This window comes from Nomascus leucogenys, chromosome 19, assembly GCF_006542625.1.
Source record: "Nomascus leucogenys isolate Asia chromosome 19, Asia_NLE_v1, whole genome shotgun sequence".
Taxonomy (NCBI): Eukaryota; Metazoa; Chordata; class Mammalia; order Primates; family Hylobatidae; genus Nomascus; species Nomascus leucogenys.
In genome coordinates, this window is record NC_044399.1 from 33,247,936 (window position 1) to 33,274,211 (window position 26,276).

At 54.9% G+C, this 26,276-nt stretch overlaps 1 protein-coding gene across 20 annotated transcripts in view; it reads left to right on the plus strand.

The window, feature by feature from the left end:
* The window catches only part of SRCIN1 (SRC kinase signaling inhibitor 1), a 76,112-nt gene extending 54,782 nt beyond the window's left edge, over positions 1 to 21,330 (plus strand). For 6 of the 20 annotated variants that reach the window (XM_030800454.1, XM_030800446.1, XM_030800449.1 and 3 more), the window contains 4 exons: positions 2,199 to 2,353; positions 2,700 to 2,852; positions 3,529 to 3,651; positions 5,944 to 7,414. In XM_030800454.1, coding sequence (XP_030656314.1) covers positions 2,199 to 2,353; positions 2,700 to 2,852; positions 3,529 to 3,651; positions 5,944 to 7,161 — 1,649 coding nt within the window. In that variant the 3' untranslated portion in view covers positions 7,162 to 7,414. The other 14 variants (XM_030800457.1, XM_030800458.1, XM_030800455.1 and 11 more) reach the window with 8 other exon arrangements.
* Positions 21,331 to 26,276: the final 4,946 nt, after the last annotated feature.

Here is a 26,276-nt window from a genome sequence, read left to right on the forward strand (position 1 = left end):
AACTCAGGCTGATGGGGGAGGCACTGGGATCTCAAGATCATTGTGGTTGGGCTGCCAGACAAGGGAGGCCCTGGGACATCAGCCGCCACTAAAGGGAGACTGGGACCCAGAAGGACAGGGCGAGCTGGACTCCATCCCGACTTTTCCCACTGTCTTGGGAAGGGAGCCACTGAGAGGACCAGGCAGGGAGCAAGTCCAGGCAGAGTCATCCGCCTCCACGTCTTGGCTGGGAGCATGCCACAAACCAGGCTGTCTTGAGGGCGGGTTGAGCGCTGATACTGCTGATACTGACACAGTTCCCATGGTCCCCAGCCTGAGTCATGGGCCCGGGAGTGGCAGAAATCCAGACCAGAAGTGGCAGTCATCATTCCTTCATTTTATTCATTCCTGCAATGCATATTTGTTAAGCACCTACTGTGTGCTAGGTGCTGGAGATATGGAAATAAGACAGGGCTTGCTTTCAAAGAGCTCAAAATTTAGTGGGGGGAATAACACTGACATTTGTGTTTATCAAGCACTTACTCTGTGATAAGAACTGTTCCATTGCTTTTAATGTAGTCATCCTTATAATTTTATTTTTATTTTTTATTTTTTATTTATTTTTATTTTTTGAGACGGAGTCTGTCTCTGTCGCCCAGGCTGGAGTGCAGTGGCACAATCTTGGCTCACTGCAAGCTCCACCTCCCGGGTTCACACCGTTCTCCTGCCTCAGCCTCCCGAGTAGCTGGGACTACAGGCACCTGCACCACGCCCAGCTAATTTTTTTGTGTTTTTAGTAGAGATGGGGTCTCACCATGTTAGCCAGGATGCTCTCAATCTCATGACCTCGTGATCCACCCACCTTGAACTCCCAAAGTGCTGGGATTACAGGCGTGAGCCACCACGCCCGGCCTCATCCTTATAATTTTATAACAAGCTCAAGAGGCAGATACAGTAGTTATTCCCATTTTATAGAGGATGACATAGGCTCAAAATGATTAAGAAATCTGTGCCAGGCCAGGCGCGGTGGCTCACGCTTGTAATCCCAGCACTTTGGGAGGCCGAGGCGGGCGGATCACGAGGTCAGGAGATCGAGACCACGGTGAAACCCCGTCTCTACTAAAAATACAAAAAAATTAGCCGGGCGTGGTGGTGGGCGCCTGTAGTCCCAGCTACTCAGAGAGGCTGAGGCAGGAGAATGGCGGGAGGCGGAGCTTGCAGTGAGCCGAGATCGCGCCACTGCACTCCAGCCTGGGCGACAGAGCGAGACTCCGTCTCAAAAAAAAAAAAAAAAAAAAAAAGAAAGAAATCTGTGCCAGGCCATGCCTAGTATGTAAACCAGAAATAGAATGCAGGTGCTAAATGTAATAGCAGAGGTGAATGCCGGTACTGTGCAGTCCTAGGGGAGGCCCTAGGAGGGCAGGAAGGCTTCCCTAAAGAGGTGACTTTTCACTGAAGTCTTGCAAATGAGTGGGCACTTCCCTAGCCAGTGAGAGAGGGTACTCCAGGGTGAGGGAACGGCGTGTGCAAACGCCTGGAGGTGTGTGTGTGACATGGCCTGAACAGGGTCCAACCTGGGGAGCAGCAAGCAGAGCTGAGGCTGAAAGCTTGGCAAGTGCAGAGGTGCTGGCCCAAGGAGCTTGGACATGGTTTGGGGTGATGGGGAGCCACTGCAAGATCAAAGGCAGGGGAATGGTTAGAGTGACCTCTCTGCAGGTTACCCTGGAAACAGGGCTGGAGGACAAATTGGGGGAGAGGAGAGCCCAGTGGGAGGGGCCAGGATCCCTGGAGGAGAGATGGAGAGCTGAGCTGAGGCAAGGGTGAGGGGCAGTGGAACGGAGGTGGTTAGAGCAGCACCTCTCTAACTTGAATGTGTGTCCGTCACCCCAGGATCTGTTCAACCAGATTCTGGCTCAGCAGCCCAGAGGTGGGGCCTGAGCTGCAGTTCTGACAAGCTTCCAGGTGCTGCCAGCGCTGCTGGTCCACAGACCACACTTGGAGTAGCAAGAGTGCTGTCAGGAGAGGGACAGGGCTTGGGGCTTGTGTGCAGGAGGAGGTAAGAGAAGGAGGGGCCCTGTGTTCTTGCCCCCAGGCTTTCCTCTCACCTCCTCCTGGTCCTCCCTGGAGGAAGAAGCAAAGTTTATCCCCTTCAAGTTAGAGGTAGTGCACTGACTCCAAGGTTGCAGGCCTGCTGACCCCCAGCCCCTTGGTGCCTGCAGATGAGTTGACAGTGCCCCGATACCGCACGGAGAAGCCCTCCAAGTCGCCCCCGCCGCCCCCTCCCCGCCGGAGCTTCCCCTCCTCCCACGGCCTGACCACCACACGCACCGGAGAGGTGGTGGTCACCAGCAAGAAGGACTCGGCCTTCATCAAGGTACCACTCCCACCTCAGACAGAGGGCCAGGGGACTGAGTTGGGATGAAGCCTCAGATGACTTCTGGAGACCCTGTGGGGTGGGAAAGAGACCCCTTTCTCAGAGAACATGGAAGGAAAGACGGAGTGGCCGGTGGCGACTTTGTCCTGCTAGTTTGAGATTCTAGGTATGTGTATTTGCCTTAATTCCATGCCAGGCCCCTGTCTGTTGAGGGACGCCCTGGCAGGGGTGTAGCAGCAGAAGTAGCAGACGAGAAGCTGGGGTGGATGGGGGATGGGGCCTGGGAGGTGAGCTGGTGCTAAAGTGGGGCAGAGCCTGGCCTTGACAGGAGTCCCGGGCCTTGCAGAAGGCCGAGTCCGAGGAGCTGGAGGTGCAGAAGCCCCAGGTGAAGCTGCGCCGGGCTGTGTCCGAGGTGGCCCGCCCGGCCTCCACACCACCCATCATGGCCTCGGCCATCAAGGACGAGGATGACGAGGATCGCATCATCGCAGAGCTAGAGGTAGGTCAGGGCACACCTGGCCCCCAAGGTCTCAGCCAGGCACCCTTCCCTCCCAGGCTGCCCCCAGGCCAGGTGACAGGATGAGGCAGAAGATGGGCTCTCGGGCTCCCTGTGGAGCGCTGGCTGTTCAGACCCCAGCCTTTTGCCTCCATTTCTTCTCCACTGTGAAATGAGGGGTGGGGGTCTAAAGTCTTCTCTCCTTGCAGGTTTGAGTTTTTTAATTGTAGTCTCCTTAGTCCCCCCCAAGTATCCCCAGACCTCCTGCACTCTGAAAGCCCCATATCCGAAGATTCTGAGATCACCGAGTTTGGAGACCCCCATCCCCCAGTGTTCCGAGATCAGCTCATGCTTGAGACCCCCATACTTGAATATTCTGAGGACAGAGCTCTGAGACTCTCATGCCCCATGCCTTGACTCTCCCAGTGGTGTCAGTCACCACACTCAAGCGTTCTCAGCCACCCCCAGCCCCAGTGCAGGAGACCTGAACTACCAGGGCTCTGAGGTGACCAGATGAGAGCAGAGAGGGCCGGCAGCCATGGCAAGGGACCAAGGGGTGAGGCTGGGGGCCGATGCCATCCCAGGCCACCCTCCCCAAGGGTGCCGGGACCACAGGCCAGCACCCCCATCCTCCCTGGTGCCCCTTCCTCCAAACCTGCCCCCACCTTCTGCTCCCCAGGTGTTTGAGAGAAGCTCAGTGTCTTCCCTCCCCCCCACGCCCCGCCGCCAGCTGATCCCCACCTTGCTGTCCCCCCAGGACCTGGGGTCCCCCGGGGGCTCAGCCCCAGGCCCTACACGGAAGGTAACGGGGCTGCTCCCACTTCTCACAGCTCTCTCTCTGCCTGTGCCCCCACAGCTTCCTCTCCTCACCTCCCACGCTAACCCGCTAAAACGCCAGTCACCGTCCCAAGTCCCACCATGGCCACATCCACTGCCACAGCATTATATGTGGACTCACCCCTCCCCCACTCCAAGGACAGGTGCATAACCCTTCCTCCCCACTGCCTGCTGGGGGGCTCCCTGAGACTCCAGCAGCCTGGGCATCTGGCGGCCCCTTGTGTCTGCATTTTCTCACGGGCTTGCTGATGGAGGCCTGAGTATTTTGTTCTGGTTCGCGTCTGAGCTTAGGTCTGGCCCAAAGGCTGAGTGTGGCCAAGATTGGGGTTTGGATCTTGCTCACAGATTACTTTGGGTCCAACTCAAAATCTGACCTTGTCCTGAGCCCTTGCCTAGCCCCCACCTCCATCTTCGCTGCTCTGCTGCCTGTGCTGGGGAGGGGCTCTGTTTTTCCCCTAGAATCTATGCCTTGCGCTGGGGGCCAGGACACCACAGGGGTAGGCTCATCTACAGCCTCACTAGCCCCAGGGCCTACGTTGCTCTCTTGGACAGAGAGCCTGGAATGGAGGAAAGCTATGCCATTCCTTGGCTGCTGGTTCTTTTGGCATTGGGAAATTCTTCCTTCTCTCTAACGTCAGTCCTTGCTGCTGTCCTGCTGCACTTATTTCCTCTTTATTCTTTCCTGGGAATTTGGGGACGAACCTGCTGTCTGCACCCTGCCCCTGGGGACTGTGCTTGGGGAGGAGGGGAGGGGGAAGGTCTGGGATTCTCTCTCTGCCAGGTCAGGTTGAGGCAGGGGGGCCTTCGCTCTGGGGAAGGAGAGCCTCCCATGTGCACACACTCCCTATCTGGGGCTCCCTGGCCCACAGCGGGCTCTGTGCTGGTGGCCACCTGATTTCTGGCCTGGCTGGAGGCCTGTTGGCACTTTGGTTTCCTGGCGGGGGAGGAGCAGAGGGGCATCAGACAGTGGACAGTGCCTTCTGCTGGGCAGAGGATGGGCACAGAGCAGTGCAAGGAACCTCTAGGATGAGCTGTATGGAAGGGGCGCCTCCTGGGCTGGCCATGCCCTTGGCACTTTGGCCCCTCCCATCCAAGCCCTGCCCCTTTCCGGCTCTGGGAGCCCATCCTGAGGGGCCCAGTGGACAAGGCCTTTTGCCCCTGGCCGACCCTCTGCATCCTGTGGCAGCACCGGGCAACGGAGCCGGGCGAGCGTGAGGTTGCCCTCTGCCTTCCCAGTCAGCACCCCCCACTTCCAGGTAAGCAGGTGGCAAGGCTGGATGGGTTCCTTTGGGAGGGGGTGGTTGGGGGTCCCTACTGCCCCCTCCCATCTCCCCACGGCTCCCTTTAGTGGAAGGAGCACTGGCCTTGGAGTCAGACTATCTGGGTTCAAATCCAGGCTCTGCCACTAACTAGCTGTGGGTGGGTGGCCTTGGGTGAAGTGTGTAACCTCCCTCGCGCTGGTGAGAGCAGCAGTCCCTTCACAGGTTAAGGTAGGCACTGAAGGTGAGGAAGTATGTGACGGCACCTGGCACAAGCCTGGTGCTCAGAGTTAGACCAGGATTCACTCACATCGGGGAGTGGTACTTGGGGCTTCCCTCTGTGCCCTCACCGAGGCCGGGGCCAGGGATGCTGGTACCGGAGCAGGTGCCCAAGGGAGCTTTGCCTGAGTGTGTGTGCCACAGAGGATTTGGCAGGGGGCAAGCCCCACCCCTTCTAGCTGTGAAGCTCTTGGAGAGAGCACACAAAGTTGGGGTAGACCAGAAGTCTCTGGTTTGAGATGCCAGAGGCTAACATGTCATCTCTGCCCACACTGGGCCAAAGGTCTCGGCCATCTCATTCATTTCAACAAATAGCTAATATTTATGAAGCACTCACAACATGCCCAGCCAGCTCACTTTATCCTCCACCGGCCCCATCTTGGTGTCGAGTCATTGCACAGATGGGCACACTCATGGGAGCAACCCTGAGCCCGGCTCCCAGAGGCTCACATGGGTGGTGTAAAGTAAACGTGTGCCTGCCCTGGCCAAACCGGCACCTTTACTGGAAAGTAGGAGGCCGTAGGGTATGGTGGGAAAGACCTGAATTCTGGTCCCAATTTTGCCTCCAACTTACTGGGTAGCCTCTGTCAGGACCCTCCCTGCCTCAGTTTCCCCATCTGTAAAAGAAAGGGGCTAGGCTCACCTAACTGTAACCTCCATTTTAGCTTGGGGTTTGGTTGTAGGAATCACACTCTTCCTCATCTTCCTTCTCCCCGCAGGCTGCCCCAGGGCCCAGGGCCTTCCGCGTCCCAAGGATCATCTTGACAGAGTGTGCCCCCAACCCTCCCTCCCCGCCAGAGACCAGACTTGAGGAACTGGGACCCAGGACAGCTCCCACCCCAAGACCTCAGACCCTGGCTGACAGCGGGAGGGGCTGGGATGGTCCACAGGCCCCGCCAGGGGTAGTGGGGGAGACTTCTGGGCCAAGGAGCAGCTTCATGCCCTGGAAGGAAGGGGCAGCTCTGAAGAGACTGGGTGGAGGAGGCAGCAGCCTAGAGGATGGAGGAGCCAGGGTACCCTGTCTTCAGGGACCAGCCCAGGATGGGACTCCAGAGACCTCTACTGCTGACATCTACCCAGAGGAGATCCTCAAGGACTCTGGACATGATGCCCAAACCTGCAGTAGGGAGCACCAGGGCCAGGCTGCTGCCAACTCAGGCTGCACCATGTGGGGCGCCACTGCCCAGCAGATGGACAGCCTGGAGGAGATGCTCCGGGAGCTGGAAGCCACCCTGAGCAACATGGGCACAGGCCCTGCCGTGGGGTCCCCTGGCAGGCCCCCACCCCTACCCCTCGGCCCCCAGGTGGCTGCCCCTCTTCATCCTCCCCTGCTGCCTTCCTCCTCCATTTCCAGAGTCAGACAGAGTAGGGGGCAGCAGAAATGCCAGGCCAGCCCCCTCCTCCCACCGGCCTTCTCTCAGCTCTTACCACTCTCCTGGGAGCCTGGTGCCAGAGCAGGGTTTGCAGGCAGAGTCCGGGGAAGGCTGGGAAGCTGGCCTACCCAGGGGCTGGCCAATCCCCAGCCTTGGCAAGAACCAGGGCCTCTCCCCTTCTGCTCTGTATCTGTAAACCAACAAATAAAGTTCTCTCCCCACCTTCCATCCCCATGCTCCCCTCCCCCTCCTGTCTCTGACTCTCTGTCTCTGTCATCTCTCTGCTTGCGCCTCTGGATCCCCAGTGTCCCATGGGCAGGCCTGGTACTTGGGGAGGTTCATGGGAGCCAAGCTTGCCCATCCCTAGGGAGACCTCACCTCCATCCTCCCCTTAGGAGGAGGATGTGGGCCTGGGGCTGCCCCTCTGCTCTGTGTGCCATTACAGAGAGCCCCTCGCTGGCATGTGCACCCAGGTCCAGATGGTGCCCCTTGCCGGGAGTGGGGTTGCTGCTGGGGACGCTCACTTTAGTAGAGGCTCCCAGGGAGGGCATCAGCTGCCCCTGAGCTACTCAAGGAAGCCACCGAAGAGCTCTCCCTCAAGAGCCTTTGGGAAACTGGCTGGGGCCCCACCCCTCTCCTGCAGGGAGACCATAAATGGGGACTCAGAGGGTGGACCTGGGTTCTGGACTCAGATGTGGAGCCAGAGATGGGTGTCCAGGTCTCAAAGGGCTCCACTGAGGAGGTCCCAGCCCCAAGACCCCACCCAGTGCTAGGGTTCCTGTGTGATTCACCCCACGTGGACCCTGCAACTGCAACCCTGTTCCTCTTCCTGCAGAGTGGCGGAGGCAGTGTACCACCCATGAAGGTGGTGACTCCGGGGGCCTCTCGGCTGAAGGCGGCCCAGGGCCAGGCGGGCAGCCCCGACAAAAGCAAACATGGCAAGCAGAGGGCCGAGTACATGCGGATCCAGGCCCAGCAGCAGGTGAGGGTGGGGACTGTGGGGGCCATCCAGGCCCACTCTGCTGCATGCCGGGCCCCTGCCTCGCTGGGCATCTCCTGCCCCTGCTCCCGTGACCAGCTTTCCCAACCTCTGCCCAGACAGACCTTCCCTGCCAGGACTGCCCCACCCACCCCCTGAACCATCTTCTCCCTCCTCCTCCCGATCCTGGAGCTTTGGATCTCTATTAGCACATGAGTTCTCAACCAGGCACCTCCCCTCTCAGGAGTTCCCTCACTCAGACACAGAGAAGACTCGTCTCCAGCTGCCACTGCTGGCTCCTGGAGAAGGGGTGAGCGAGCGGGTTTGTGACTCCAGCAGCCCCAACGTCTGGGTCCCTTCTCAGGCCTGGCCTACCCTGGGGTGCAGAAGGGGGATTTTGTGGCCCTCTGCTTCCTGCCACTCTGTTTCTCTCTCCGCTTCCCTCTCCCTCTTCCCAGGGCTCTGCTATTCAGGGCCCCACTCTTATCCTGGTCTCCCTCTTAGCTCTTAGGCCACCCCCAGCCAAGGGAGAAGCCAACTTTGCATCTGCTTTTCAGCCTTGTGTTTGGGTTTCAGTGGGGTCACCTCCCGTCTTTGCAAGGTGGGGTGGGGACAGGGCGAGGCACTTTGGCCCTCAGGAAGGGTAGGGGTGCAGCAGGAATTGCAGGGATGCTGCAATCTCTTTCAGATCTAATGAGCAGGCTCGGGGGCTGTGTGGAGAGTGGACACACCTCACCTGTGGGTGTTTACTGCCCTTGTGGCCTGGTCAGAGGCTGCAGGGTGGCTCCTGGACCTAGATGTTGTGAGAGACCCTTAGTTCGTTCGTTTGATTCAGTGAATATTTATGAGCAGCTCCCGTATGACAGGCCCATTGTAGGTGTGAGGGTGGGGGCTGTGATATGTCCAGATGCTCTCACTTAAAGAAGGTTCTAGACTCAGAGGCAAGAGGTTAGAGAAGGTTCTAGACTCAGAGGCAAGAGGTTAGAGATGGGTGAGTCCATCTCTTTTTCAGATGAGGGGACAGCTCAGAGAAGGAGAGGGGCTTCCCAAAGGTGCACAGCAAGGTGGCATCACAGCCAGGATCGGGACCTAGGAATGTTGGAACCCTTCCCTGCACTGGCCCTGGGACAGCCCTGGGCACCCAAGGCCCTGCCTCCCTACTGGCTCCCAGGAGAATTTCTCAAAAAGCAGCCCTCCAGCCCCGCCACAGCCTCTCCACAGCTCCCACCTGCCTCCTCATGGCCCCCAGACACCCTGCGAGCCTCACCTCCAGATCTTTTTCCTGCTACTGCCAGGCTGGACCCTCCTGGGTGCCCAGCAGAGCAGCTGACACTGACAGAGCTTTCGCTGGGGCCAGGCACGTGCGTTATCTCATCTCACACTCACCACACTGAGGAAGGTCTATTACCCACATGTGAGAGGTGGGGAAACTGAGGCTTAATCCAAGGCCACACGGCTGGCAAGTGGGGGGCAGGACACAAGTCCAGACTGCCTCCCTCCCCACCACAAAGTGCTTCAGCCTCTCCAGCAGGCCCTTCCCTTGGCTCTAATGATGCTGCACTGTTTGCCACCATAGTCCCTCGCTCCCCAGAGCCCAGCTCCTCGGCTGTGGTGTCAGCCTCATGCCTTTATGGCCCAGCCTCCACCCCATCTCCAGGCTTGCCTGGGTCTCCAGTGGCATCGAGATGGGCTCTTTCCACCCCCCTCCCCCACTGCTCTGCAGCATGTGGCCTTGTAGACCCCCCAACACCTGCATAGGGCTATGCAGACCCTCTGTTCCTCAGCATCCTCTCCCCAGCCTCCACCCTGAGCCTCCGGGCTCCTTTCTGGGTGACTCCCTCTATTTTTTGAGACAGAGTCTTGCTCTGTCTCCCAGGCTGGAGTCCAGTGGTGTGATCTCGGCTCACTGCAGCCTCCGCCTCCTGGGTTCAAGTGATTCTCGTGCCTCAGCCTCCCGAGCAGCTGGGACTACAGGCTAATTATCACACTGGCTAATTTTTGTATTTTTAGTAGAGACAGGGTTTCACCATGTTGGCCAGGCTGGTCTCAAACTCCTGAGCTCAGGTGATCCTCCCACCTTGGCTTCCCAAATTGCTGGAATTACAGGCGTGAGCCACTGCACCCTGCCTGGGCGACTCTCCTTTGCCTGCCTCTTCCCTTTCCTGTGCCCCACTCCTCAGCCTCTTCTCCTCACACCATGCCTTCCTCTCCTCAGGCACCAGGCACTGCTTAGTCCCTGCCCCCACCCAGGTCTCCATTCTAAGCTCCAGTCACCCACACACGCTTCCCCGGGCATCCCCAGTCTCCTCTCATGTGTGCGTCCAGACATAATGCTTCCCCGACCCCACCGCCCCAGCCTGTACGAGGCTGCCCCAGCTGCTGTCTCCCTCAGGAAGGGTCGCCCACCCCCAGCCTTCCTAAGCCCCTCCGTGCCCCTGTCTCACTTCCAGTGCTCCGGTAGCCTTTCTTATAAACATGGTTTCTTTCTTGTAAAGTAATAAATGTTTCCTGTGGAAATTTTATTTTATTTTATTCTATTCTATTTTATTTTATTATTTTATTTTACTTTATTTTATTTTTTGAGACAGAGTCTCGCACTGTCACCCGGGCTGGAGTGCAATGGCGTGATCCCAGCTCACTGCAACCTCTGCCTCCTGGGTTCAAGGGATTCTCCTGTCTCAGCCTCCCGAGTAGCTGGGATTACAGGTGCCCACCACCACGCCCGGCTAAATATTTGCATTTTTAGTAGAGATGGGGTTTCACCATGTTGGCCAGGCTGGTCTTGAACTCCTGACCTCATGATCCGCCCACCTCAGCCTCCCAAACTGCTGGGATTACAGGTGTGAGCCGCTGCCACCCGCCTCCCTGTGGAAATTTTCAACAGTAAAGTATAGAGAAGCAGGGGAAAACCATCGATGTCTCACTACCAACATGCATGGTCTTCTAAGATCTCCTTGTGACTTCTGTCACCTCTAACTGATTTCCCAAGACCTGGGGGTGGGGAGGGAACGTTGTAAAATGCAGATTTGATTGTCTCTGTGTGTGTCACACACACACACACACACCCCTGCCAGCTTAAAATCCCTGCCCCGGCCCCTGGCAGATGATAAACTCAAATCCTTCATGTGCAGCCCAGGGCCCTTCACAGCAGCCTCAGCTCACCCTGCCCCTCCACCCCACACCCTCGGTGTACTCCAGCCACGCGGGTCACTGGCAGGGCATGCTCCACACCAGCTCAGCCTGTGCCCTTGGTCAAAGCCCTGTGTCTTCTCAGGCCCTTTCTTCGTCTGTACAATGGGGACAGAAGTACCCAGCCTGGTCCTGAGCTCACATAATGCCAGGTACAGGAGAGAGCTTGGAAAACCACAGTGAGCTCTACGGCGGTGGGCGGGGGGGGGGGGCGGGGATGGGGGTGGTGGTGCTCAAGGCCTCTCCTTCATCCAGTGAGTCTAAGCTGTCTTTGACAATGTTTAGATAGAGGGGACTAGAAGTGCTGGGATCCGGGACATAGAAATTGGGAGTAAGAAAGTTCTAAGATGGAGCTGCATTGCAGCAGCGCCTGACCCCACAGAGTAGTCAGAGGAAGTGACTGAGGAGAAGCCTGTGAATGTTGTGCTTAAGATCCCAGGGAGGGACGGGAGCCAGGTTCCCAGGCGTGCAAGGATCAAGGCTTTGTGTAGACCTGAAGCTATGGACACCCCCTCTTCTATTAGGGATAAGAGATTTGCTGAACAACTGCTTATCTTCTCAGATGGCTCAAATGAAGAGACTTTTTTTTTTTTTTTGAGATGGAGTCTCGCTCTGTTGCCCAGGTTGGAGTCCAGTGGCGTGATCTCGGCTCACGGCAACCTCTGCCTCCCGGGCTCAAGCGATTCTCCTGCTTCAGCCTCCTGAGTAGCTGAGATTACAGGTGTGTGTCACCATGCCCAGCTAATTTTTGTATTTTTAGTAGAGGTGGGGTTTCACCATGTTGGCCAGGCTGGTCTTGAACTCCTGACCTCAAGTGATTCGCCTGCCTCGGCCTCCCAAAGTGCTGGGATTACAGGCGTGAGCCATTGCGTCTAGCCCCAGATGAAGAGACTTTAAGGAAAGCACGACACCAGAGGACTGAGGGAGAAAACAAGGGATGCCGAGGTACCCATGGACATCTCAGAGCAGGAGGCTGCGACTCCCTAGGGGAAGGGCAGTGGAGCAGGTGTTTAGCGAGTCCTGGAGGGCGGGAACAGCAGAGCTGTGCTGTGGAGGGCACAGCTGCTGCCTGTGACACAGCTCCCAGGAGGGAGAGAGCAGGGAAGGAACTTGACCCCACCTCCCTCTCTCTCACTCTGCCACAGACCCCACTGGCCAAACCCAACCAGAGTCCAGTCAGCAAAGGAGTGACCAGGATCAGCCTCTCAGGGTACACATCAAGGCAGAAATTAGTTCTGAGAGGCCAGGGGCAGTGGCTCATGCCTCTAATCCCCACTTTGGGAGGCTAAGACAGGAGGATCACTTGAGGCCAGGAGTTCGAGACCAGCCTGGGCAACATACGTGAGCCCCCCCCCCCATAATTGGTTCCGGGGTATGGAGAGGCAAGTGAAAGACAGATAGCATACCTGTTAGGTACCAAGTTTACAACTTTATACCTTAAAGTAAATCTGTGTTGTCACAGCTGCATCCCCACAGCACCTAGAATAGTGCTTGGCATACGTAAGTACTCAGTAAATATTTGTTGAGTGAATGAGCAAATGAGTTTGCCACTGATCAGGCCCAATCCAGGTGGAAACACCCAAAGCAAATCTGAAAGGTTAAAATGACAATCGCTATAATGGCTACCATTTGTTGCGTGTGTACTGAGGGTGTTGGGCGCCGGGCCTTACACCCTGTTGGCATCATCTCGTCGCGTGCATCTGGTGCTATGAGGCCTGTTATCCGTTTGCAGGTGAGGACATGAAGGCACGGAGAGATATGTGATCAGGGTCACATGGTTAAAAAGTGGCAGAGCTGGGACTTAAACCCAAGTTTCCCTGCTACAAATTCTGCTGTCTTAGTGCTGGATTCTGTTGCCCTGCCAGGGAGCATAACCTTGTGGGCGTGAGCAAGCCTCGATGAGATCGCGCTTGTGACGAGAATTCTAGAAGGTGATACGTTAACAAAAAATGAAGGTTGAATAGAGCAATAAAGCAACACTGGGCCTCATGTGTATCAGTGAGAATGCTTTCAGCTGCAAGAAACAGGAACCCTGATTTAAAATGGCATAAACAATAAGGAAAGGTATTCTGTAACCAAGAAGGCTGGAAGCAGGGGGATTCAAGGGTTGGTGAATTTAGCAGCTTGAGGATATCAGGACCCAAGTTTCTTTGCATTTGGTCCTGCTGTCATTTTTATTTTATTATTATTATTATTTTATTATTATTATTATTATTATTATTATTTTGAGACAGAGTCTCACTCTGTCACCCAGGCTGGAGTGCAATGGCACAACCTTGGCTCACTGCAACCTCCGCCTCCTAGGTTCAAGTGATTCTCCTGCCTCAGCCTCCTGAGTAGCTGGGATTACAGGTGCTCACAACCACACCTGGTTAGTTTTTGTATTTTTAGTAGAGACAAAATGTTGTCTATGTTGTCTGTGTTGGTCAGGCTGGTCTCGAACTCCTGACCTCGTGATTCGCCCACCTCGGCCTCCCAAAGTGCTGGGATTACAGGTGTGAGCCACCACACCCGGCCTATTTTATTTTTATTATTATTTATTTATTTATTAATTTATTTGAGATGGAGTCTCGCTGTGTCACCCAGGCTGGAGTGCAGTGGCACAATCTTGGCTCACTGCAATCTCCGCCTCCTGGGTTCAAGCAGTTCTCCTGCCTCAGCCTCCCAAGTAGCTGGGATTACAGGTGCCTGCCACTGCCCCCAGCTAATTTTTGTATTTTTAGTAAAGATGGGGTTTCACCATGTTGGCCAGGCTGGCCTTGAACTCCCGACCTTGTGATCCACCCACCTCACCCTCCCAAAGCGCTGGGATTACAGGTGTGAACCACCGTCCCTGGCCTTCTTTTTTTTTTTTTTTTTTTGGAGACAGAGTCTAGCTCTGTCGCCCAGGCTGGAGTGCAGTGGTGCGATCTCCGCTCACTGCAAGCTCTGCCTCCCGGCTTCACACCATTCTCCTGCCTCAGCCTCCTGAGTAGCTGGGACTACAGGCGTCCGCCACAACGCCCGGCTCATTTTTTGTATTTTTAGTAGAGACGGAGTTTCACCCTGTTAGCCAGGATGGTCTCGTTCTCCTGACCTCGTGATCCGCCTGCCTCGGCCTCCCAAAGTGCTGGGATTACAGGCATGAGCCACCAAGCCCAGTCTTATTATTATTATTTTTGAGATAGGGTCTTACTCTGTCACCCAGGCTGGAGTGCAGTGGCATGATCTCTGCTCACTGCAGCCTCAACCTCTCCAAGCTCAATCCATTCTCCCCCCTCAGCCTTCCAAGTAGCTGGACTGCAGGTGGCGCCATCACACCTCACTAATTTTTTGTATTTTTGGTAGAGATGGGGTTTTGTCACATTGCCCAGGCTGGTCTCAAACTCCTGACCTCAGGTGATCCACCCACCTAAGCTTCCCAAAGTGCTGGGATTACAGGCGTGAGCCACCACACCCAGCTTCACACAGCTGTTTTTATTTATTTATTTAAATTTTTTTTTAGATAGAGTCTCTCGCTCTGTCACCCAGGCTGGAGTGCAGTGGTGCGATCTCGGCTCACTGCAACCTCCACCTCCCTGGTTCAAGGGATCTTCCTGCCTCAGCCTCCCAAGTAGCTGGGACTACAGGCGCACGCCACCATGCCTGGTTAATTTTTGTAATTTTTGGTAGAGTTGGGGTTTCACTGTGTTGGCCAGGCTGGTCTCAAACTCCTGGCCTCAAGTGATCTGACTGCCTAGGCCTCCCAAAGTGCTGGGATTACAGGCATGAGCCCGGCCTCACACAGCTGTTTTTAGAAGCTGGAGAATCTTTCCCAGAAGCCTCCAACAGACCACACCTCTTATCTCACTGCCCATTCCTAAATCAGTCACTGGCAAGGAGAAAGGAATTTCTCTAATTGCCATAGATTTTATCATGATCCCCACATCCCCCACTTTGAGCTGGGGAAAGCCCAGCTTCTCCTGATGGTTCCATACCTGATCCAGGCAGGGCTTAGCAAGGAAGGAGGGCGTGAGGGCTAGGGAGGGTGGCCCTGGGAATGGCCCTGGAGGTGGAGCCATCGGGGTCTGTAGAGTCAAGAGGTTCCACACTTGTCTGGACATCTGGGCGTCAGAGTGTGAAGGGCCTTGGGAACATGGACCCAGTGAGAGCAGGTGGCCGGCTCTGATCCCCAGGCAAGAGGGAGGTGTGCAGGGTGGTGCCCTCTGGGACCAGCTCAGTGCTCCATGCCTCCCCCAGCTGAAAGCTGGACATGTGTGAGGTTTCTGCCTTGCCACAAAGGTAATAAAGTTCTGCTTCTCTGGGCATAATTGGAACCAGCAGGGGAGGATGGTGGGTGAAAGGAAATGACAGGAACCTTCAGAGACAGCAGCTGTGTCACCTGAGAAGGGTTAGCAGCACAGGCTGGGGTCACCAGGCACAGCTGGATGTGCTCCCTCAACTTCAGGAGAGTGGATTGTGGATGGTGTGGCCAGAGTCTCCCGGGAGGGAAGATGGCCCGAGAGGATTTTAGAAAGCACATGCTTGCAGAAGTGGCCTCCATGAAGAAGCGAGACGGGGACGAGGCATCCCCGTAAACTGGTGAAGCTAGATGTCTAAAGGTCTTGCACTGGCTGTTGCGGGGAGAAGGGGTACCTCAACTGGGTGAAGGCATGTCACTTGCCTGAATACAGGAGCCAGGTGGTGGTGCCGGAAGACAAGTGTTTCCAAGACCAAAGCTTGGAATAGAATGAAGCTCTTGAAAAATGCTGAAGGGGTAGGAGCAGAAAAAGCAGCTTTTACCTAGAAAGATCAGTTCAGAGGGAAAAGGACAACCAGGGAGAATCAGCACCTTGCCGGGGGACATGGTAAGGTGTGAAGAGACATCAGGGGGAAGTGGGCAGTGCTTCCTTCCCACCTGGCTTTGGGGGAAAGAACTTTAAATGGGAAAGGCTAGAGCAGAGGAGAGGCAGGACAGGACTGAGCCCAAGGTAAGTGACACAATGGTCAGAGAGCCTCTGGTTCCTTTTGGATGAGTTTGTCTCCAGGCCCAGGTACTGGGGGCACAGAGAGGGCAGGGGCCGTGCCTGACACATGCTGAGGATTGTGTGAATCTGACAACCCTGTGGCTGGGCCCTGGACCCCCTAGAACTCCCTTGAGTAATGGATGAGCAGAGGAGAGGGGTTAGAAAACCCAAACAGGGCCAGGCGCAGTGGCTCACGCCTGTAATCCCAACACTTTGGGAGGCCGAGGTGGGCAGATCACCTGATGTGGGGAGTTCGAGACCAACCTGACCAACATGGAGAAACCTCGTCTTACTAAAAATACAAAATTAGCCGGGCGTGGTGGCGCATGCCTGTAATTCCAGCTCTCGGGAGGCTGAGGTAGGAGAATTGCTTGAACCCGGGAGGCGGAGGTTGCCGTGAGCCAAGATTGCGCTATTGTACTCCAGCCTGGACAACAAGAGCAAAACTCCGTCTCAAGAAAAAAAAAAAGAAAGAAAGAAAGAAAAAGAAAACCCAAATGGGGAACTTTTGCTTTAACTTAAATAAATAAATAACAAAACAAAAAAACAGAGCCTCATTCTGTCACCCAGACTGGAGTGCAGTGGTGCAGTCACGGCTCACTGCCACTTCCACCTCCTGAGCTCAGGCCATTCTCCCACCTCAGCCTCCAGAGAAGCTGGAACCACAGGCACAAACCATCACACTCAGCTATTTAAAAAATTTTTTTTTTTTAGTAGAGACGAGGTCTCGCCATGTTACCCGGGCTGGTCTTGACTTCCTGGGCTCAAGCAATCCTCCTGCCTCAGCTTCCTAAAGTGCTGGGATTACAGGTGTGAGCCACCACACCTGGCCCTTGTTTTGATTCTCATAAAAGGGAAATGTAGATGGCAAACTACACTGTGGTGAGCAAAACCCAGGTGAATTGTGGAACCAACCACCTGTGCACCTGTGAAGGAGAAATGGTGATTGCAGCCAGCGCTGGTTCTTCACTGTGAGCCGGGCAGGCTGCTGGAGACAGGGCTTGCTTTAGACTCTAGCTTCTCTGCTGCAAGGCATCTGAGAAAACTCTGTAGCAGCAGGGTGATAGTACAGGGAAGTGAACGACCCTGCCCAGACCTAACCTCAGGGTGGTCTCTGGTGACTCGCCACAGCACCCTGTCTTATCTTTTGGATCTTTTTTTTAAATCTGGGTGATTCAGTTCTCACACTAGTAGCTAAGCAAGGTCAGGAGGGACAGTGAATACAATTACAAGGGGAAACCTGGGTCTGTGTAGCCTTAATCCAGTGGATCTCAAAGGTAAGTGTGCAGCAGAGGCACCTGGGGCACCTGCTTAAAATGCACATTAATGAGCCCACACAAGAGAGCTCCAAAGTAGCTCTCGAACCGCACTTTGGAGACCGCAGCGCCAGAGGAAAAGCCTCCAGGACCGGTGGAGTCGCGGGAGTCTACCGAAGGTGGGGGGAGGATGAGGGGTCAGTTCTGACCACTAGAACTGACCAGTGAGGGCAGGACAAGTCATGAGGGAGTAGCCTCCTGTTACCAACTGGGGCGACAAGTGCAGGGCGTGCAGTGGGGCCTCCTGCACTGGGCGGGAGGCTGGTGTGATAGAGCCTTCTTCCCAGATTTCCAGGTGGTGGTGGTGGTGGTGGTGGAGGGGGTCTTTGAAGTGTTTATTCCCCCCTGGGAGGATAAGCCCTCTCCTCTGTTGCCACTAGGATGAGGCTGGAAGGGGCTCTGGCTGTACAGGGGGCCAGTTGGGACTAGGAGTCTTTCCCCACCCTGCCCCCCGTCCCCCACAGGGCTTGTGCCCCTGTCCCAGCTAACGTTTCACTTCTTCTTCCTCCCCTCCCCTGCCCTCCCCCACCCCCACCTCCCCGTCTGCCCATCCTGGGCGTGGCCTCTCCTGTGCTTCTCTGGTCACTCTCTGCTTCTCTCTCTGCTCTCAGTAACTGTGGGCCTGCCCTCTGACCACCCAGGCCCTTTGTCCAACCTCGTGCCCCCCTCCCCCGCTTTTCTGCCCCCGCCCCTCCCCGTTCAAGGGACCCCTTCTCCAGATGCCCCTCTGGCTTCTTCCTTTTGCAGTTAATTTCCTTGGATTTGTGGAGGTTTTCCACTTTTAAAACTTCAGCTGGGGGCCAGCATGGAGGCGCTCCCTTCCGCTCTCTGACCCCTGACCCCTGTTTTTGTTCCAGGCCACTAAACCATCTAAAGAGATGAGCGGGTCGAATGAGACCTCGAGCCCAGTCTCAGAAAAGCCCTCGGCTTCCAGAACCTCTATCCCTGTATTGACTTCCTTTGGGGCAAGGAATTCTTCCATCTCCTTCTAGAAGCCCCTCACCCCGCTGCCCCGCCTGTCCCCCTCCCTCACTCCTGCCATTTCTCCCCTCTCTTCCCTTCATCTCCACCCCACCCACCCTACTCTCCAGACCCCCTGAGGGGTGTGCCCTGAAGAGGAGGGTGCGGCCCTCCTCAGCTCCCTCTACCCATCATCTGTTGGTGTTTTTGGTTTTTTTTTTTTTTTTTAACAATTCACTTTTAATTATCTTTTTTTAAACAGTAAAACTAAAAACCAAACACACCACTTTCCTTGATCTGTTCCCAGCTGGCCTCTCGCTGGCCGCACCTGTCACGTCTCTCCCTCTTCTCTTTCACCACTCTTTTCCCCTAGTCCATCCCGAAGCTCCTGCACCCCCTTCCCACCTTCCCCTCACTTCCCAAGAATACTCCAAACAAACTCTGAACCACGGAGACTTGGAGCAGTGGGAGACCCCTCTCCTGTTTCTCGGTACCTCCCTGGAGGAACACGGGGACATCGGACCAACCCATACATCAAGCCGGAGAGCAGGGCTCAGGGAGACTGGCCTTGGAGACGCCCCATTCCCTGTCTAAGCTCGGACAAGACTGTGACTTTCTCTGTGGCTGCTCTGCCTCCTCCCACTCACACCCCAGTGGGCCTGGAGTAGAGACGGACAGGCTGGAGACGAGGCCGGAGTCTGAGAGGCCTCAGGGTGGGTGTGAGGCCATGGAGTCTGTGTCCCTGGGGAGGCGCTGGCCTCCTGGGCCTCGCGGTCCAGTGGGGAGTGGAGGGCAGAGGCCCTTTGGTCTGCTGGCTGTGGAGGGTGGGTCGCACGGACAGCCGGACATCGGGGACACTGCCTTGGGAGAGGGCGGCCCGGACGGGTATTTGGTACTTTTAGTTTCCTGATTTAGCACTTTAAATGGCATTAACTTATTTAATGGGGGTGGGGTGGGCAAGAATGAGGGGCCTAGAAAACCAGGTTTTGTGGCTTGCAGTTGGGGGAAGGGTCTGGTTTGAGGGAAATGGGAGGGTGGAGAGAGGCTTGACGGGGAGCACTGAAGACACCTGGGACCTGCAGGTGGGGTGACTTGACCTTCAGTCATCCTCTTGGCGATTTGAGGGTTTTCCGGGAAAGGATGAGACAGTTTTTCAGTGGGGCTCTGGTGACCCTGGTGAGATGTCTGAAGGTCCCTGAGGCCTGACCATCCAGCCAGCGCCCCTGGCCTGTGGACGCCCTGCCTGCCCTGCAGAGGCGGTTGGCAGTGCCGCCTGGCTTTTGGCCGGGTCCTGGGGAGGCAGAGAGAGGCCAATTTTGGTTCTCACTCCTGGCTTCCCAGAGGGCACAGTGAGGAGCCAGTAGGGAGAGGATAGGAGAAGAGGAGGAGGAGGAGGAGCGGGGTCCCCGGCAGCAGGATTCCCACTTGGAGCACAAAGTGAAGTAAGCACAGGGGAGGGGGACTAGAATCAGTCCCCCCCAGCAAGCACAGAAAGGAGGAGCTGCGCAGAAGGCAGAGCCCCCCAGCCCCTGGGGCCTGGCTGGGGAAGGTCCGCACCTGGGGAGAGCCGGGAGCTGTTGAAAGTTTGGGGGGAGGGGAAACTGGGGTTGTGTTTCTTCATTTCTTTTTTTGTTTTTGCCTTTGTTGGTTCATCCTTGTTTTCTAGCTTTGGATCATTTTTGTACCAAGGCGAGCAAGCCTTTTTGAAAAATAACAAAAGAGGAAAAAAAAATCCCTCCTGAAAAAAAACCCTGGAAAATAGAAAAAAAAAGGACCTCATAAATGATGCAATTACTTTTAATTGCAGGCAACTCTTTACATTTAAGTGAAGTGTCTTAACATTTTATATTGTTTTAAAAATATATTTACATATTATATATATAATATACGTAATATAAATATATATAAATATTTAAAAAAGAAAAAAAAAAAAAACCACGGCACTCTCCCTGGCCACTGTTTTGGCGGGGGAGGGGGGCTGGGGGGCGGGCACGTCGGCCTGGCTTCTGTGGTCCCAGTGAAATGGTCTGGTTTGATTTGGCTGTACAGAGACCCCCTGACTTGGGAGGGGAGGGGGGAGTGGTGCCCCCTCCTCCCCCCACTCCATTACTCTCTGCTTGCTACTTCGCTTGCCCCCAGCTCTCACCCTCAGCCCTGTGACTGGAATGTGTGCCCCACCGTCATTGTCCAGAGTTGAATGTCCCTTTGTGGGGGAGGTGGGGGGGCAGTGTCCATCCATGAAGGGGCAGAAGGAGGGAGCCACGTGCCCCGATCCACCTGCTCAGGTGAAGCCCAGTGGGATTTGCTTCTTTCTTTCCCTTTGGTTCCTGCACATTTATGGGCTGGGAGGCATCCGTGTGGAATCGCGTGCAGCCTGTGTGTGTGCTGGCACGAGCCCATGCACTGTGCGTGCAGACACATGGGGCCTGCACCCACAGGCATGGCCGAGCACATGTGTGGGGGAAGGCGTGGGCACATAGGTGCATGTAACATGTTTGGGCATTGGCACGTGCCTACCTGCATGTTAGCGTGAGAGGAGCTTTGCGTGTGACAACATGTGTAATGTGTGTGCAGACATGTCTAGCGCCAGAGACTTGTGTGTGGGCCACGTACATGTGGACAGAGACGCGTACCTGGAGGTGCATGTGATCTGTGTCTGCGAGTGTGTGTGTGCACGTATGTGTGCTGGTGCAGACCCAGGTGTGTGGGTGTGCCTCTGTGTGCGTGTGTTCCATCATCCCTGCACCACTGGCTCCAGCTCCCTTCCTCAGCCCCCATCCCCACTGGCCCTCTCACAGCCTGCAGCACGTCAGTGCGCCCAGCTGCATGCGCCTCGCTGCTCTGTCCATCAGTGTGTGCTTAACCAAGAGAAAACTAAGACATCTCGGGGGACCCCTGTACCTGGTCCTCTCAGCCCCCGCCCACTGTGCTGTGTTACTCGCATGGGGGATTTCCTGCCCCTTCCACAATATGCTGTTTCCCCAGGAGCCTCAGGCCTGAGGCTCTGAGTGGGGCCCCCAGGGGGCCCCCCGGGGTGAGCCCCGGCTCCACACCCTGCCCCATCCACCCTGTAGGGCCCATGTTGGTGTAGCAGTGATGGCTTCTGTGGATATTCTGTGACCTCTGTCAGTGTAACTTGACAATTTCTAAATGGAAAAGGGTTGCTGTGTTTTCTCTGTCTCTCTTTTTTAATGTCCTTTTTTCTTCTCCCCACCTCCCTGCTCTCTTTCCTTTTCAGTTTTTCTAGCCAAGTGTTTGGGGCTTTAATAAAACTTGTTTCTTTTTCCTCTCCTGGATCTCCTTCCTATAGGCTGATGTCTCATTATTTCTCTGCTTCACACTGGAGGATCTGGAAGGTGCTGGGATGGGTGGGGTGGCAGGTGGGGAATCCCTGGCAGCCACTGGCCTTCAGCTGGCAGAGCATGAGGGGGAAGACAGAACAGGGTCCCTGGGATTAGCCAGGTGGGGTGGTGTACACCTGTAATCCCAGCTACTAGGGTGGCTGAGGCACGAGAATCGCTTGAACCCAGGAGGTGGAGGTTGCAGTGAGCCGAGATTGCACCACTGCGCTCCAGTCTGGGTGACAGAGCGAGACCCTGTCTCAAAAAACAAAAACAAAACAAAAAACAGCTCTCGGCTTGGCACTCCAGGAGGTGCCCTGCCTAACCCCCACGACCATCAGTGAGGTAGCTACCAGCACTGCCTACTCGGGCAAGTGACAAAGCTCAGAGATGTTGGGCATCTTACCCAGAGTCATACAACTGGTAGGTTGTAGACAAACCAGTAAGTTTGAATCCAGCTCTGCCTGACACCAAAGCCCACGGTTACCCTAAAACCAAGCAGGGCTGATGACCTCCAGCAGTCCCCTGAATTGGGTCTCAGCCTCCTGCCCTTTGAGTGAGATGACCCTTGGTGGGGCCCACCCATCTTTTCTTTCTTCTTCTTTTCTTTTTTTTTTTTTTTTTTTTTTTTAGATGGGGTCTCCCTCTGTCACCCAGGCTGGAGTGCATGATTACAGCTCACTATAGCCTCAACTTCCCTGGGCTCAGGTAATCGTCCCACCTCAGCCTCCCAAGTAGCTGGGACTACAGGTGCCTGCCACCATACCCGGCTACATTTTTTGTATTTTTTGTAGAGACTTGGTTTCGCCATGTTGCCCAGGCTGGTCTCGAACTCCCGAGCTCAAGTGATCTGCCCACTTCGGCCTTCCAAAGTGCTAGGATTACAGGCGTGAACCACCGAGCCCGGCCACACCCATCTTTTCTAGATGCAGCAGCTTTCAACCCCATAAAGCGGTAACAATACAAAATGCATTTGATACCTCTATGCTTTAGGTATGTACACACATATGCACAAACAGCCACAGCAAAGCGGCACCTGCTACACAGAGCACCATGGAGTATGCCACGGGTCCTGATTGGGTTTTACAGGCTTTCCCGGAATTCTGAAGGCTGTGCCACTGTTCCAGCATGTTCTAAGAGTCCCTGAGGCTGCCCTCCAGCTGTTCTGCATGGCTGAGGGCTGGTATGTTACCAAATCTCTTCTCCCCCCTCAGCATCACTTCACTTCCATCCCTGAAGGTAGTGACCGTGTCCTGGAGCCACAATCTTCCAGTCATCACAGGGGCCCCAGTTGCGCTTTCTGCTCCTAAAGACCTCTTTGGAAACAGAGGGCAGCAACCTGCCTACTGTCTGTAGGGAATGCCCCTCCATGAGTCACCCACCCACCAAAGCCCAGCAACCCTTAGACTCACAGAAAGCCAGTCCCCAGCCTGCCCATAGCCCATCCCTATGTCCTTTTCAGAATGTCAGCAGATCTTGCCTTCTCTCTGCCATCCTATTACCCAAAAACTGGGAGAGGAGCCAAAAAACCCCTCTTCCAGAATCACTGCACTCATGACAGTTCAAGATCAAGTAACAAACGGAACCATCTGCTGCACGCCTGGAAGGAGGCCGGCACTCATTCACCCGCCAGATGCCTATCCAGGATGCACTTCCTGTGAGGCGCTGCTCGTCCACTCCTTGGGTCTGGGGCTCTGTCTGGTGGGGGAGCCACCAGGTCAGCCAGCAGACAGAACACAGACACCCGGGCTCAACCAAGGCAGGCGCTGGAAGCGCACAGGAAAGAGGCCAGTGACAGGTGTGGCGGAGAGTAGCAGGGTCAGTCACATTTGAGAGGAGACCTTGTGGGTGGGTGAGGAGTGGGCTTTGGGGCGCTGGTGGCTGAGGGTCCCAGGCACAAGGCCCTGGGTGGGACGTAACCAGTGGGTTCTGGAAAATGAAGGAAATCCAAGAAGAGTGAGGAGGGGAAAGTGCAGCATGGTGGGCAGAAGCCCTCTCATGTGAGGCCTTATGGGCTTCGGTAAGGAAGGTGCCATGGAAAACAATAGGAGGGTTTAAAGTGAGAAAGTGTCATGAACTGACATGTTGTTTCAGAAGTTGTCTCAGAGTGGGCTGGGCATGGTGGCTCACGCCTGTAATCCCAGCACTTAGGGAGGCCGAGGCAGGCAGATCACAAGGTCAGGAGTTCGAGAGCAGCCTGGCCAACATGGTGAAACCCCGTCTCTACTAAAAATACAAAAATTAGCTGGGCATGGTGGCAGGCACCTGTAATCCTAGCTACTGGGGAGGTTGAGGCAGGAGAATCACTTGAACCCAGGAGGCAGAGGTTGCAGTGAGCCAAGATCATGGTATTGCACTCCAACCTGGGTGACAAGAATGAGACTCTGTCTCAAAAAAAAAAAAAAAAAGTGGCATGCATCTGCAGTTCCAGCTACTGGGGAGGCTGAGGCGGGAGGATTGCTTGAGGCCAGGAGTTCAAAGTTGCAGTGAGCTATGATGGCACCACTGCACTCCAGTGTGGGTGACAGAGGGACACCCTATCTCAAATACAATACAATACAATACAATGCAATAGGACTGGCGTGGTGGCTCACGCCTATAATCCCAGCACTTTGGAAGGCCGAGGCAGGTGGATCACCTGAGACGAGGAGCGCAGGACCAGCCTGTCCAACATGGTTAAAATCTCATCTCTACTAAAAATACAAAAATTGAGTGTGGTGGTGCACACCTGTAATCCCAGCTACTCGGGAGGCCGAGGCAGGAGAATCAGCTTGAACCTGCAAGGCAGAGGTTGCAGTGAACCAAGGTCGCACCACTGCACTCCAGACTGGGAGACAGAGTGAGACTCTGTCTCTAAAATAAAATAAAATAAAATAAACGTTACCTCTGGCTGCCTTGTAGAAAGGAGATGGAAAGACAGGAATGAAAGCAGAGTGATAATTTAGGGCCAGGAGCAGATGACAGCTGCCTGGACTCACTCAAGCCTAACAACCCAATGTCTGAGGGAGGGGGAAAATGTGTCTCAGAGACTTTGTAGATTCAGAGTGATGGAGCCAGAATTGAAATCCAGGACTTGGCCAGCCAAGGTGGCTCATGCCTGTAATCCTAGCACTTTGGGAGGCCGAGGTGGGCAGATTGCTTGAGCTCAGGGGTTGGAGACCAGCCTGGGCAATATGGCGAAACCTCATCTCTACAAAAAATACAAGAATTAGCCAGATGTGGTGGTGGGTGCCTATAGTCCCAGCTACTCAGGAGGCTGAGGTGGGAGGATCGCTTGAGCCGGGGAAGTTTGCTGCAGTGAGCCATGATCGTGCCACTGCACTCCAGCCTGGGTGACAGAGCGAGACCCTGTCTCAGAAATGAAAAATAAATCCGGAACTTACCCCTCCCAATAGCCATGCTTTATAAATGTTTTATAATACTAATTGCTACCATTTATGGAGAGTCCGTTAATCTTCTAACAACCCAGACAATAGATATTATTACCTCCGTGCTATCGGTGGGGAAGGCTGACTCCGGCCAAGATTTGAGTGTGATCTGACTGCCTTCAGAGCTCAGGTTCCTGATGGAGGGGAGGCAGGGTCTACTTGACACATAGTGGTCGGGGAAGGCCTCGGCTTCTCTCCTTCACTATCTGCACATCTTGTCTGGGCCCCCCTGGGCATTTTCTGACTGACTGTTTGATCATTGAGTGGCTTAAGTGGTCCCTGAGCTCAGAGTGACAGAGCACTATCCACAGGATGGGGGCCTGGGGCTAGTGGCATCCGTGCCCCTTCGAGAACAGGTTCCCTCAAAGCTCACTGGTGCTGACTGGCTGATACTACTCGTAATGGCACACCTGGCAGGGGGATCCCTCCCTCCCCTCCGCTTCGTCATCGTTCCAGAAATCTTCACTCAAAATCCCAGCCTGTGCTTTAGTTCAGAGTGACAATCATGCAGCCTCTCCATGTCCATACTAGAAGGGCAGGGAAAAATCTCTATTCCTTTCACCTAAGCCCTCATAGATTTGGAGTTTTCCCAAAGAAATGTTTCCTATGAAATATATCAAACCCCACTGGAGGCCGGGTGCAGTGGCTCATACCTGTAATCCCAGCACTTTGGGAGGCCAAGGCGGGCGGATCACGAGGTCAAGAGATCAAGACTATCCTGGCCAACATGGTGAAACCCCGTCTCTACTAAAAATACAAAAAATTAGCTGAGCATGGTGGCGCGTGCTTGTAGTACCAGCTACTCAAGAGGCTGAGGTAGGCGAATTGCTTGAAACCGGAAGGCGGAGGTTGCAGTGAGCTGAGATCGTGCCACTGCACTCCAGCCTGGGCAACAAGAGCGAAACTCCGTCTAAAAAAAAAAAAAAAAAAAAAAAAAAAAAACCCACTGGATAGGCAAAGCAAGTTTTATTGTCTTTTATTTGTCTTATTTTACTTTTTCGAGACAAGGTCTTGCTCTGTCACCCACACTGGAGTGCAGTGGCACCATGATAGCTCACTGCAACTTCAAACTCCTGGGCACAAGCAATCCTCTGGCCTCAGCCTCCTGAGTAGCTGGGACTATAGGTGCAAGTCACAACCCCTGGCTAATTTTTCAATTTTTGCAGAGACAGAGTTGCCAAGGCTTATATTGAACTCCTAGACTCAAGTGATCCTCTTGCCTTGGCCTCCAAGAGTGTTGGGATTACAGGTGTGAGCCAGCATGCCTGGCCTAGAGCAAGTTTTAGAGTACAGTTTGTTATTGTTTATATGGCTTTTTTTTTTTTTTTTCAGAGTCTCACTCTGTTGCCCAGGCTGGAGTGCAGTGGCACAATCTCAGCTCACTGCAACCTCCACCTCCTGGATTCAAGCGATTTTCCTGCCTTAGCCTCCTGAGTAGCTGGGACTACAGGCACTTACCACCATGCCCAGCTAATTTTTGT